We start from the raw sequence: 15,498 nt of genomic DNA on the forward strand, positions 1-15,498 counted from the left end.
TTTTTTTTTTTTGTCTTTTTCCGTGTCCGGCAACGGATCGCAACCCTCAGTGTTGCCCCCGTACCGGACCGGGGACCGGCAATGGGATCGCAACCCTCGGTGTTGCTCCCGCGCCTCGCTCAGCCAGTGAGAGGGAACCGGTCTGTATGTGGGATCCGAACCCTCGGACGGGAGCGCCGCCGCACTTCCCAAGCGGCGCACTTATCCAGTGCGCCACCGGGCCGGCCCCCAATTACTGTAATTTTCAATTCTATATTTTCCATTTCATTTTTTTTTTAGTTTTCATTTCTCTACCCAAATTTTCCATTTTATCTTTCATCATCTTGAATGTAATAAGATACAGCCTTTTGGGTCTTTTTATATTGTTTGTCTTATCCGTCAGGTTTTATTCACATTGTCTAATCTAGCATAGCTGGTTATTTCTAATTATGTGCTGGATACTGCTTTACAAAATACGTTATTGAATAAATTCGAGGCCTATGAGGTTTTCTTTCTCCAGAGAGGATTTACATTTGATTCTACTGGGTACCTTGAGGAACTAGCAATATAATTTCACATTAATCCAACTTTAGGTGCTGAGCTTTCATCCCTGTGAGAAACTACTTACTAGGTAATGTATCTTTAAAGTGTAGGCTTTCAGGGTCTCAACTCCAGGCCAGGAGAAGCCTTCCTTCCTTATGACACCTGAACTCTTAATTCCTGATTTCTAAGCTCTTAAAGCCTATTGAAAGTACTCTTCAACTTCTAGACAACCTCAAGGTGGAAAAAAGCCCCTATCATTCTTTGCCTCCACTCCAACCCAATCCTGGTCCAATAATTCTTTACTATCTGTGCCCTAAATTTTCCTATAGAAGATTTTTGTTTTTTTTTTCAGGTTTTCTAGTATCCTCAAGGTATGGCTGATCCAAATTATCTAGTCTCCCAATATTGGGAGCCTAGGCCATTATAAGCAATTAATAGTTATATCAATGAATCCAAATCTTACTGTCTAAATCAGTGGTTGCTAACTTGACTGCCAATGAAAGTGAGATTTAAAAGTAAGCTACAGTAGGGACTATAATGAACTGGAAAAGGCACACCTCATTATGAAAAGTACTAAAGTCAATTACAGCCAAATGTCAACATGAAAGTATGTGAACCTAGAGGACAGAAGTCCTCCAGCCCTCAAAAAGTTGTATTATAAATTTATGTATATAATGAAAGATGCTGGTACCTATGCTCTTTATGTTCTAATAACTGGCAGTCCCGACATGTCAGTTTGTCACATGTCTCACAGTAAAGCTTCAACTGCTCCTTTTTATGAAAGGGACAAAACACTGGTCGCTGACTGGTCACACCAACTGCCTCTGCAGAAACAACGGGAGGCAAAGAGAAGAAAATTAACATTAACCAAACAGTAAATAATTATTAGATTGTCCATTTGAAATTCAAATCCATTGATATAAAAGAACCACAAAGTTTCATTTACACCATAACTACCACTAGGTATTACAGATATTGAAATATTAAGTATTTTCAGCATTTCAGACAAAAAGGTTAATCAGCTTTTCACTTTCCAAAGTAGAAATTCAAATTAATTCACAAGTAAATGAAAGGGCTAAGTGTGTGGTTAAAAAGATATTCTCTGGAATGGAATGTCTTAAGAAGTGAGTATGAATCAACTGGACATTTTCTACCTCAAATATGAGAGAAAATTTTTAAAAATGCAATTCAAAAAAATCTAACAAAACTACATAAAAGAAGTAGTAAATAAATTATTTCCCCACTTTGGCAAAAATTCTAATAGAGAATACCCATTAACACAGAAATAATCATAATTTTTTCACTATTATACTGTGGTTATCCATGCCACTTTTCACTAGTTTTCCAGTGTGGAAATAAAACTGGGAAAATGCTTATATTATAATATCAAGTGGAAAAAATTAGAACACAAATAAATATAATGATTGATTAAATAGTGAACACCAGTTATATCACTAATAATTGAAGGTAAAATCCAAACATTTCATAAACAATCCCACCTCTACTGATAACTACTATTAATAACGTGGAATGTGTTCCTCTGGTTGTTTGTCTGAATATAGAACTAGATACAGTATAGTATAGTGTTTTGTTTCATAAAATAAAAAATGGCACTATATATATTCTCCTGTAAGATGCTTTTCTCACTTAAAATCTTAAGGTATTAAGATAACCTTTCTGTGTTTGTAAATCCATCCATGTCATTCTTATTTAACTGTATGGTATTCCATCAAATGAATGTACCGCCTGCTAGTGGATATTTGGAAGTTTCTCTGTTTTCAATATTGTATGATAATGCTGAAATAAATATGAAATTTATAAATCATCTGAATATTTCCATAAGACAAATTCCTACTGGTAGAATTATTAGGTTAAAGGGTAATTTATACAGAAACAACTAAATGGTCCTCTAAAACACAGGACTAATTTGTACTCTTTCCAGTGTAAAGTGGTTATAACCTTACTAACAGAAGGTATTCTCAATATTTTTAACCTTTACCAATTGGATAGGGAACAAAAAAATAGAGACCTCATTATCTTAGGATCCATTTCTTTTTTTTTTTTTTTCCCTTTTTGTCTTTTTTCGTGACCGGCAACGGGATCGCAACCCTCGGTGTCGTGCCCACACCGCACTCAACCAGTGAGTGGACTGGTCCGAACCCTCGGCGGGAGCGCCACTGTGCTCCCAAGCGCCGCACTCTACCGAGTGCGCCACCGGGCCGGCCCGGATGCATTTCTTTAATAACTGAGATTGAACAACTTTTCAGTCATCAGACATTTATATGTCTTTTAGAAACTGTCTGCTAAAAATCTCTACCATTTTTTTGTTCAATTCTCTTTCTTACTGATTTGTACACACATATGATATACTGCCTGCCAAAGATCGTAGAAATATTTTCCCCAATTTGACTTGCCTTATGATATATTTTTTTTCCAAACATATTTTTTATGGCTTTAGTTTTTGAAAATTAGTTCTAGAAAGGCTTTCTCCTCTCTAGTAGTTTACCTTTTTCCCCTTCATATGGTATATTTTCATGGTTTTTAAAAATTTTAAATCTTTAATTCACCTGAAATTTATTAATATGTAATTATCAATCCTTACAAAAACCTTAAATGTGTGTCAGTATGGAGAATGAGTTAACAGACTTACACTTTCTGATCATAATATAATAAAACTATAAAGTTAAAAATAGAAACAAAAAAACCCCAAAGCACAGGGAAAAATTTCCTTGTTCTTTTCAAGAATTCTTACGTTCATAATAACCACACTGTTCAGCAACTTGCTTTTTGCATTCAATATACATCATAGTCTTCTTTCCATATCATCATTTACATACCTACCAAAGTGGAAAATAAGCAAAAAAAAAAAAAAACAAACAAACAAAAAAAAACCCCAAGAATTCATGAATCCCCAACTGCTTGGTAACCATAAATGCAGAATATCTAAAAAAAAAAAAAAACAACAGAAAACCAGAAAGCAAAGTGGTAAATCAGAATTCAAGTTTTAAGCACTTATAATTCTAAGAAAAATGAAAATAAGTATCCAGTATTTATCTCAACAAAGTTAATAATAGAACTCTAAAATAAAACTATAGCAACCTGAGAGGAATTAAAGATAAAATTAATTAACTAAAAAATATAAAATGGGTAATTAGATCAATAAATTCAAGAGCTATTTCTCTGGATAAAAACAAAACATAACCTATCTAGTCAGTTCAAAAAGGAGTAGGCATAAATACAAAAAGTTTAGAATGAAAAAAGAAAAATAACCAGATAGAGAAAATTGGCAAACATGCATATTACAAGATTAAAAGCATAACAAATCAAAACCAAATGGAATTAATTATAGCTTCCTGCTCCTTTCTACTTGATGTTCCTGTCATTTGGGCTTCATATACTTGGGACATCCTGATTTGTGCCTTTCTCCAGGAATAATTTTTTATAGTGCCTCTTTCTGATTTAGAAAATATGTCACCCACTTAGAGACTCCTTTTACTTGTTGAATTTGGATCCTGACTCACAGTGATCTTTCTAGTCCTAAGCCTCATCATTATTCTGGATGATTTAAAAGTTCAAATGGAGGGCTAGCTGGTTAGCTCACTTGGTAGGAGTGCAGTGCTGAAAACCAAGGTCAAGGGTTCAGATCCTCTCACTGGCCAGCTACCAAAAAAGTTCAAATGGATTACCATATGAAGGAAAATAGAGACCTGTGCTTCATTTCAGCTACTTACTCAATCGCCACATCCTAGAATTTTCATTGTCTATAATTGTTCCATTTCTATAATCATAAATTCAAACATCCACATCTAATAACTTCTACTTTCTAACTTTCCAATTCTTAGTTTCTACTCTCACTGTATCTTATTGGTATCCCTAGTCCCTAACCAATTCTTTCACCTTATCAACTAACACTCTCTACTTCCTTTCTTTATCCAGTTAAAATCTGAAAATCCTTCAACACATGTCACTACAAGGGTACTTCAAAAAGTTCACGGAAAGATTCATATTATCTTTTAAATATATTTTTCAAAGAACTTTTGAAGTACCCTTGTATATGCATCTCTTCCCCTGTTGAATTTCTGTGAAAGTAACACCTATTCAGCTAAACCCCAACTCTACATACCTCTAATTCTTCTCTATACCCGTGCCCAGACTGCTGAGACCTCATGGAGGAAGACTTATGGCTTAAACTTCAAATGTAACCTCTATGCTACCAAGCAGTTCTTTCTGTTTCCATAGCTGAAACTCTCTTTTACCTGGAGTTATTTGGCTTCCAACCTAAATCCCTAAATCTAAGGCTACTACTTCTCTCCTATGCTCCAACAGAACTTACTAGGCCAAACTATGATTACTTATTTGCTTATAGTCTTCATTATCTGATAAACTCCTGGAATGTAGGAAATATGTCTTACCTTTTCATCCCTAGTACTTTTAGAAAAGTTCGAGGAATATAAAGTAGGCATACAAATGCCAGTTGACTCAATAACAAAAAAAAAAGCAGTAAAATATTTAAAAAAAAAAAAGAAAAGTTCGAGGAATATAAAGTAGGCATACAAATGCCAGTTGACTCAATAACAAAAAAAAGCAGTAAAATATTAAAAAAAAAATATAGTAATAAAAAGAAATGAAATTTGTTCTGGTGCATACTATGACATGGATGAACCCTTAAAATATTATGCTAAATGAAATAAACCAGATACCAAAGGACAAGTATTGTATGATTCCACCTGTATAAAATATAAGCCAATTTATAGAGACAGAAAATAGGTTAGAGGTTACCAGAGGTTCAAGGAAGGAAATGAGAGTTATTACTTAATGTTTATAGAGATGTTGATTGGGGTGATGAAAAAATTTTGGAAATAGATAATGGTTATAGTACATAATGTTGTGAATGTAAATAATGCCGCTGAATTATATACTTTAAAATTATTAAAATGAGAAATTTTATGTTTATATATATCTTACAAAACAAGAAACATCTAATTGTAAACTTTAAAAGCAACATAATAAAAACCCAGGAAACCATAATTACATAAAAAGCAAAACTTCTTTGATTATCTATATATCAGACAAATATCATGAAGCAGGTTTATTACAAGAATATCAGAGGAGAGTTATAAAACTTTTAAGCCCACTCCTTGTCACCTTAGAGATAAAAGAAGAGATAAGAGAACAAATAAGAAAAAGTAAAATATTTTCCACCTACTCTATATTCACTCCAAATTAAGACAATTATAGAAACAGGAGGGTTGGGAGTGTGAATGGAAAGCAGAAGGATTCTGTATCCATTCATGCTTACCAACATTTGCTACTCAAATTTCAATTACAATATAGACCTCTTTGTATTAAAAAAGCAAGAGTATATATTTATCAAAACAAGTCAATATAGAAAGGACAAAAAGAGAAAGAGAGAAAGAAAGCAAAAGAGCTATCTTATTACCTGGAGATACTTCCTCTTTCTGTCTGACAGTGTGATCTTTTGTGAACTTCACCCTTTGATGAGCTCTGATACACGTCTTGCAGAGCCATTCAACACACTCTACACAAAACCCATTAGCTTCTGCATTGTCCTCACAGCTTGTACATACCTAGTAATAAAAGAAACATGTCACATGAATTTTTGAGAAAAATGAAAAGCTGGTCATGCTACTAGTCATACATAAATGATATACTAACCATACTGGACTCTATCGGTTATCTTCTTAACAATGTTTATAAATTTAAACTGACGTTATGTATTAAATTATATATGATACAAAATGGAAATACTACATACAGGCAATACTACATATACGTTTTCTCCTTAGTTCAATATCCCAAATATTCCAGGACTATTAAAAATGTTCATGACATAACAGTTAGGAAAAGCAAACACAGTCCCTACCCTTATGATAACTACAGTCTCACAGGTGGAGTGTGGGTTTAAACCCCAGTTCCCTACTTTCTAGCTGAGTGATCTTGGACAGGTTACTTAGATAACTCATCTCTAAAATAAGGGTAATAACACAGATTTTACTGAGTAGTTGTGAAGGTGAAATGTGAGGCAGAATTACTTTTGGCGTCTGGTCAAGATGGCAGAAGAGACAGTCCCCAGCATCACTCTCCCATAAATCAACCAATTTATAACTATAAAAAAGCAACAACAGCCAGGCTGGGGCCACTAGAGTTCAGGGGAACAGGAGGAGAGACCTATGGAGTATATGAAGGCAGGAGAAGCCACAATGAGAGAAAGTGAAGAAACTGCTCTGACCATTTCATGCCACGGCTGCTTTTAAGGCTGGAGCTGCTGAACGCATGGAGCAGGAGCCCGCAAAAGCCACAGCAGCTGTGCCCTTTGGATGGAGTTGCTTGAAGGCGGCAGGGGAGAAGAGGGCTTTGGTGGACCTAGGTCAGCAAGACCACTAATAGGATTCCCGTGGACCCACACAGGAGTGAGGAGCCACAACAACGGAAAAAAAGGAGCCACTCAGAGGCCAAGTGAGTCATCACAAGGGACTGGCACATGGCCTGTCCCATGGGAAGTGTTTGCAGCACAGGTGGTAGGGGAGACTGGCCCACCAGGGGAACACTGGGGCACAGTAAGGACAGCTGACCAGCACCGCAATCAGCAAAGGACTACTCAGAAGAGACTGGTCAGGAATACAGAATTGCATGGAGTGTGGTTTGATGAAAAGACTAAGGCCCAGATCAGGGTTTCTACAAAACCCAGGTGCACCAGAACTCTGGAGAGCTGGAATACCTATAAAGCCAACCATTAAAACCTGAGCTGCACAAAAAGCCTTCCCTAGGGAATCAGCAGCAAAGCAGCAATTTAGCTAAACCACACAGCTCAAGTAAGGGTCCCTACAGAAAGTTCCCCCATTTTAGAAGTAAGCAAAGGACAAAAAATTAATTCTGGCCGAGGCACATGCCAGTGCCTTCGGGCCTGCCCAGGGACCTGAAGCATGGAGCTGGGGACTGGACTGCCCCCTCCACAACCAGGTACACCACCCGCACCAAGGAGCATGCCAAAAACATCACCTCCATGTGGATAGCCCACCACAGCCACCACAATAACCATGGCTGTCGTAAAAGCAGCTAGGCGCCACAACCACCACGCCGATGGTCCGCCAGCCTCTGGAGTGCACTGACACGAGAGTCACCAGCAGAGACCAAAGAAAAAAAGAGGATGTTTCTCTCCACAAAGCCCATTCCAGAGTGACAGAAGAAGCATCTGCTCTACAATAATATCAGGGGACCTGAGCACACCTGTCAGCATTGGACAGATCATGTAGGCAACAAATCAACAGAGTAACCGTTACTCTTTCAGAAGGAGAGAAGAAATCCAGGGTAATAGAGGGGCAGGGGAATGGGGAGAGATTGGACAAGGTGCATAAAGAATAAGTATGATTTGTAACAATATATATTCTTTGATATTGATTTGATCAACATATGTCAATGTTGAACCCCCAAAACATGTATAATCAAGCATGATTCAATAAAAATTATAAATAAATAAATGTGAGGCAGATGCACATTACTGGAACAATCACACTCACATATAACTACAAACTGAGACATACCATAAAGGAAATATATGAGAAGTTATAAAAGCATATGATGGAGAAACTGATCTCACTATACCGGGGTTGGAAGGTTGGGGAAAGCAGGATTACCCAGTGAAGCTTTTTCCTAAGGAGATCATATTAGCACCAAGATATGAAAGTTGAGTCAACAATTACTGGATAAAAAAACCTTCTAGGCAGAGAAAGCAGCTTGTACAAAAAGCTCCAGGCAAAAAGAGCATGGTAGGTACAAAGAACTGAAAGGAAGCAAGTATGACTGAAGTGGAAAGATCAAGGGGAATACTGCAAGAGAAGGACCTGGAAGCAAGGCTGGCAGGGGACAGATCAAGCAGGATCATGTGACAATTTTGCTCTTTGTCTGAAGAAGTCTATTGAAATCTTTTAAGTAAGAAGTGAGCTGGCCAGATGTGCATTTTAAAAATCACTATTACTGCAATGTGGAAGAAAAATTACAAAAGGGGCAAGTGTTTCTGCATAAAGACGAACTAGGAGTATTTTCCTGTGGTGTAGGTGAGGGTTGCTGGAAGTGGAAATGAAGAAAAGAGACCAGGTTTGAGGGTTATTTAGGGAGTGAAACTGACTGGTTTGGAGGATACACTGGATATGGGAGGTGAAGAAGAGACAGTTACTATGTTTATAGCTTGCAGAACTATATAGAGGGTAGCACCATTCTCTGAGAATGGATGTTAAAGTTATACAACATATAAGCAGTCCTCATAATCTCATTTGTTTTTTCTCCTTTGCTCAGTGGCTGACATTAGCCAAAATCCCAATACCTGGATAACATTTCCATAAACCAAAATCTGCCTTTTCTCAGTTCTCATCTTCAATTCTCTCTAACATCATGTGACACCACTAATTGCTGCTGCCTAGAAATCATTTTGATTCCTTGATAAGTCCCAGTCCTCTTTATCTCCCTGACTGCCACACAGGATCTCACATACTATTCTTCCTCCTCTGATTCTGTAGATTTCTGTTATATCTGGGGATTGATCTTGTCTATTTCCTTAGCTTCGACTATCACCTCTATACGATGTCACCTAAAATTTAGTCTCCACAGTAGGCTACAAAAAAGAATGAAGAATATCTATACTGCTCGTGAGAGATCTCTACATACACAAAGTAAAGTAAAATGAAAAAAGCAAAGTTGGAAGAGTATGCTACCACTTATTTAAGAAAGGGGATAGAGTAGATGACTTATTTAAAAATTATATATAGGCTGGGTGGTTAGCTCAGTTGGCTAGAACATAGCATTATTACAACAAGTTCAAGGGTTTGGATTCTTGTACTGGCCAGCTACTGAACCAAACCAAACCAATATCATATATAAAATAATAATAAAAACGGAAGGATAAACCATAGAGAAGTTAAATAGTTACCTATAAGGTAAGAAAGAAATAAGGTAATAATAAAAACGGAAGGATAAACCATAGAGAAGTTAAATAGTTACCTATAAGGTAAGAAAGAAGGTAGAGGGGTAGATAAGACAGTAGTATATTCAAGTTCTTTGAATATACTGTTTTATAGAATTTATTCTTGAACTACATGAATGTTTTATACGTAGTCGTACAAATTTAAATCTCAAAAATTTAAATACTCAAACATAAAAAGCAAAATGTAGCAAATGAACCTGCCTATCAAGTGGGTGGCTTAACCATACACAGAATTATTTATTTATGCAACAAATTATTATTTATGCAAGTTACTTTAAAACATGATGATTACATTGAATATCTCCAGTACAGACATGTAGCAACTGTTATCTTCTTGCCTCCCTCCGTTTTGACAGAAACACTCTACAACTTCCACTGTCATCTCTTAACTCCACTCTTCTGTATACCCTTATTCTGCAAGCCTATTTATGCTTTATAAAATGGTTTTGCATTAGATTCTAACAATGGCTGATGCTGGAAGAAGACTGCAATGCCAGAGGAAGGAGAGGCTTGATTTTAATAGTCAGCTTCCTGTTTGCTTCCTATCTGCTTGTGATTTCTGTGAGCATCACCTCAGGAAACACTGCTTCACCCCAGCAGTAGCAGTTCCTTCTCACAGCAACAGTTAGCAGTTTTTCCAATATTTGTAGAACCAGCTTTGTTGCAAACCACTTCAGAAGCTTACTCCTGTTCCTCAGAGGTTGGAGTCCCAAGCTCAGACCCCAGCCAAGTTGCACCTCCTCCTCAGATGTTTGAGCTGAAGTTCCACAAGGCCCTTCCCTCTAAGTTTCTAACTTTTAATAATTTCAACCTTTTGCCTTTGTTTCCCCAGCTACTTCCTAAAGTTGCTACCTCTGTGATACTTTAGGAATTGTCTTGTTATCTTTTTAGAAAACAACTTTCTATCTTGTTAATAATTCTTAGTTTTAAGAATTAAAATGGTTCCTAATTGCACCAATTAATATACCCTATAATACAGAATGTATATTATATATTTTTTCATGGAGAAAATAATTATGCAATGTAAATAAGAATCAATATTTCTAATATGAGAAGAGATACAAATATAAAATAAAAAAGGAAAACCCTATAATTCTAAATTTGACTAAGAAATGTCAATATATACTTATATTTTCTTTTTTTAGATAAAAATTATTTGTTAGATCATTCCCCTGAAAGGCCTAGAAAAATGACCAACCCAATAGTAACAAGCACCCATAGTACCCATACTATTGTCTCCAAATACCGTTTCCCACTAAATACCATTTCCTATTAAAAGAAATCAAGGCTCCTAGGAGAAATGACTGCTTTCAAGTTTGGAGCAGAAAATGTCAAAACAAAAAAGGGAGACAGCAATGACCACTGGAAACACACGTACACTCCCCTCATTAGTCACCTCCGAAAAATGCGAAGAAAATAACTCACTAGTCTAAAAATTGGCAACTAAAGGGAAAGAATCAAGCATCAACCTACCTTTCCCGCATACCTCAGGGTAATCAAAGAATTGATGATGGAAGTTTTGTCTTCCCATTCCAGTTAAAATATAAAGAATGATAGAATGAAAATGTCACCATTTTTTCAAAGCTGTAATGATATGCACAATCTTGGCAGTGATCATTAATGGCTATTAATATCAGAAAAAAGAAAGACAGCCAGACATCATATGCTTCCCAATGAACATATTCTTACCCTTTTTTCCCTAGTGGGACCAGAATCTACATTTTTATTTTAACCAGCCTCCACATTTTTACTACCAGTTTACTCAAAATACAGGAGGAAATAAGCACGTTAAATGAGTTTATGGAAATGGTCAGCAAAATTCAGACTAACTCTACTGAAAAAACCACCTAGTTTATTCAACAAATATGTTAAATGGGAAGAAAAAGAAAGCAACACATTAGGAAGAACTGTGGATACTTTCAAAACCACAAAAAGAGATATTTTAGTTAGTAGTGGCGATGTTCATTTAAAGTGAACCCTAAATTCCTGTAGTTCCCCTAAAGAGAAAAAAGCTGAAAACGAAACAAGTACAGAAATTAGCAGCATGATTACTAAAAAGAGTCCTCATAAACATAGCTAATAATAATTTTCCCCTAATCAGATATATTTCCTTACCAGATCTTCTGCTTAAATTAAAAGAACTACCTAGAAGAATCATCAATGAATCATGATCCAAAAGTAGATTAACACACCATACTTAGCACGTGCTGTAGAATTTATCTCAGCATGGGTAACCCCCTCTGGAATACTACAGACATCCATGACCTGACATCTAGACTTAAAAGGCCAATAGAAATGTGGGTTATAGAAGTAGGAAAGAAAACAAAAACACCAGTCCGTCTCTAAATCTAACACCTTGGACAATGCTACCAAATGAGGCTGTCAAAGTAATACCATGTAGAAAAGACGACTTTCTTAAAAATGTAGAAACTTACTGAAAAACACTTACATAGTGTTTTTCGCATGTATCATTACAGAGTTTATCGATAAAATAGGAAAAAAAAAAAAAAAAGAGAAAAAGGAGCTTGAGATAACAATCCACTGCTGTAGTTGGTCTGTCCTGGAGCACAGCTAAGATACAGATGGGGAGGATGGGGCCTTCCAGTAAGCAGCCTTACAGGAGCAATGGCCACCAGCAGGGGAAGGGCATCACTGTCCCAGGCCCCAAGCTGGGCACCCACCCCTGGATGCCACTCCCCAGTGCATACTCTCCTCCCCAGAGGAGAGTGGGTAGCAGGTACCTCCTCCCCTGCACATCCTAGCCAGTGCCACACCCTCTGCAAGTGGTTACCAGTCTCCTGCTTCCCCATACACTCTCCCTGGACAAAGGGCAGAGCACAAGGCTTTCTTTACACTCTGCCTACCTACCCCAGGACACTCCCAGGCTTGGGGTTTTTCTATACATTTGGAGGGGGCGGACCACAGGGAGAGGACCTTGACAAGAGATTGGATCCTTCTCCCCACCCCCCAAAAATCTAATTGTCAATACATAATAAAAGTACAAAGAAATAAAATAATGTCAAATACAGAATAATGGTTTTCTCTGTAGGGTATAGGCAATGTATAGATATGGTTAGGAACTTTGTATTGGCACTGTTTTATTTCTTAAGCTACATTATTCATTATTGTTTATATACCTTTTAAAATATTAAATAATTTCATAGGTTAATAGTCTAATGACTAGCTTCTTTTAGAGTCCTGTAGCATTTTAAGTTGCCTCATCAAGAGGAGGCAAAAGGTTCAAGATTTAATACACTTACCTGATTAGACTTTTCTACTGTACTGCTGGGAACTTCAGTAGTGTCCTTCACAAAAAAATTATCTATGATGTGTCTCTCTGCACATTCTTGGTTGCAAACTGGGCATCGAATGACTCCAACTGGGAAAGACAAAATTGCATTCTAAGTTTTAACACAAATAGACTGAGTACTAAAACAACACGTCTCATTTAAACTGTGACTGGGTTCTTTTACAATATCCACTCTTTTTAAATTCATATCTGTTGTCACTTAACACACAGCAATTCAGTTTATGTACATCTATGAAGCTTATTTATATATATATATCACACAAAGAATATATTAAATGATACATAAATCCTTATAATTTTAAATGAAGTGTCTCCATGCCCCAAATAGACATTCCCAGAAGCTACTGTTTTTTGCTATTTAACAACTTCTCTAGCAGTGGTTTTCATACAGGGATGTGCAGAACTATGCAGAAGAATTTTAAAAGAACAAGGAGCTTGGTTCTCCCTAGACCTATAGAATTTGGATCGTTGGAAGTGGAGCACAGACACGCTCATTTTGTTTAAAATCTCCACAGGAGATGATGAAACACTGTTTGTTGTTTCATTTCCCTTTAACAAATCATATTCCTTTGAAAAAAAGAATCATCTTTTATAGTGCTTGGTAAAGCAATAAATAATAACTGTGAATGAATTAAAAAATATAAACTTTATGCTGTAATTTGTACCAAGGAGATTAAAAAAACGTTCCCAAATATGTTTATGTTTTTTTTTAACGAAATGCATAAGAATGAACATAAAGTAATCCTAAAACCAATTTCATTTGCATATATAGCAACAAACATCATATTCCTTTGAAAAAAAGAATCATCTTTTATAGTGCTTGGTAAAGCAATAAATAATAATTGTGAATGAATTAAAAAATATAAACTTTATGCTGTAATTTGTACCAAGGAGATTAAAAAAACGTTCCCAAATATGTTTATGTTTTTTTTAACGAAATGCATAAGAATGAACATAAAGTAATCCTAAAACCAATTTCATTTGCATATATAGCAACAAACAAAAAAATTTAATTAAAATAACAGCAACAATAATATATTAAGTACTCAGGAATAAATTTAAAAAGATGTATAAGGACACTGTTGAGAAGAATGCTAAACTATATTTTAAAAACATTTGAAATTATCTAAATAATGAAGAAAACATGTTCATGATGGTAAAGATGCCAATTTTCCTCAACTATATCTATAGATTCAATGCATTTCTAGTAAGTCTCAGCAGGAATTTCAGTAAAATTTTGACAAGTTGGAGGGACATGTCTACTAAATAATGAGACTTACTATAAAGCTAAAATAATTGAAGACAGTCTGATATATATTTAAGGATAAACAAAAATAGTACAAGACAAACACCAGAAACAGGCTCACGTAATATGTACATTTTATATGTGAGAGATGTAGTACTAAAAATCAGTAGAAAAGATGACAAACTTTTCATGCTGCTGGCTAGTTATCAACTGGGAAGGGGGAATGAAATTAAATCTCTACTAGATCTGATCCAAAAAGTAATTATTTTGGGTGGATTAAGAACTTTAAAACATTCACAAAGAAATATAGGAGAATATCTTTGTGATCCGAGCAGGAATAAGTTTCTTAAGAAACAAAAAGCAAGAGCTATAAGGGAAAGATTAATATATTCATCCTTGTTATAGAACTATGACCAGTCAAAAGATTACTATCAACAAAGTGAGAAGACAAGGCCCAAACTGAAAGATATACCCAACGAATAATACTGGTAAAGAATATTTAAAATCTGTAAAGATGTGACAATATATTCCATAGAAAAGAAAAATGAAATAAACATAATTTTCATTATTCCTCCAGCTAATTACAGCTAAAAACTCAAGACATTCTATTAAAAAAAGACAGTGAAAGGTAGCAGGAGGGAAGAGAGCAGACTGGTGAGAACTCAGAACCCAAGGAATGACACAGTGGTGATTTCACTGAGTTTTCCTTTAGTCTCATATATTCCAAAACCGGTTCTTATGAAACCAGCACCCCAGAAACACCAACAGATGTAAACAGAAAAAGTCCCACATAAACCTGTACTCTCTACCCAAAGGAACAGCAAAGGGTGGCCTAGCAAGACAGAAAACTTAAACAACAACTGCTCAACACCAGGCAAACATTCCATACAAAATTGTGTCCCTCTTTCCCACTAGCAAAGGCCCAGCAGGAAGCCTAAATTTCCACCCTGGCCAAGCTGAAACCAGTGCAACAACCACTCCCTGCCGGGTGGTATCAGAGATACAAAATTGTGTCCCTCTTTCCCACTAGCAAAGGCCCAGCAGGAAGCCTAAATTTCCACCATGGCCAAGCTGAAACCAGTGCAACAACCACTCCCTGCCGGGTGGTATCAGAAAAGCCCCCTGGGGAACTGGGCCTTTGATCACCAGGGCCCCCTGCCATGTCAGTAGAGACCACCTGAGGAGTCTGAGCAATAATGAGGTACCTCTCCATCTCCAAGCTGGGTTGGAGGCAGTCAGGATTTTTACTGCCACCTGCCATAACCTCCTCCTTCTCCCACGACAGTGAAATACACACAGGAAGCAGTAAATAGGCACTCACACTCCTGCCAGAGAGGGAGTTACCAAGAGAGGCCTAATAAGAGCCTGAACTTCGACTCTCACCCACTAGTAAGAATGAGGCTCTCCCCCTCTGATGTCAAT

At 36.5% G+C, this 15,498-nt stretch overlaps 1 protein-coding gene across 1 annotated transcript in view; it reads right to left on the reverse strand.

Annotated features, from left to right (window-relative positions):
• Positions 1-15,289, reverse strand: part of TRIM24 (tripartite motif containing 24) — a 74,766-nt gene extending 59,477 nt beyond the window's left edge. Inside the window, exons 1-4 of the mRNA XM_008586029.1 lie at positions 15,155-15,289; positions 12,781-12,921; positions 5,963-6,110; positions 1,214-1,346 (exon numbers count right to left, since the gene is read on the reverse strand). Of these exons, the coding sequence (XP_008584251.1) occupies positions 1,214-1,346; positions 5,963-6,110; positions 12,781-12,921; positions 15,155-15,289 (557 nt within the window). The remainder of the gene's footprint in view (positions 1-1,213; positions 1,347-5,962; positions 6,111-12,780; positions 12,922-15,154) is intronic.
• Between the last annotated feature and the right edge of the window lie 209 nt (positions 15,290-15,498).

Source organism: Galeopterus variegatus, unplaced genomic scaffold (genome assembly GCF_000696425.1).
Source record: "Galeopterus variegatus unplaced genomic scaffold, G_variegatus-3.0.2 Scaffold3808, whole genome shotgun sequence".
NCBI lineage: Eukaryota > Metazoa > Chordata > Mammalia > Dermoptera > Cynocephalidae > Galeopterus > Galeopterus variegatus.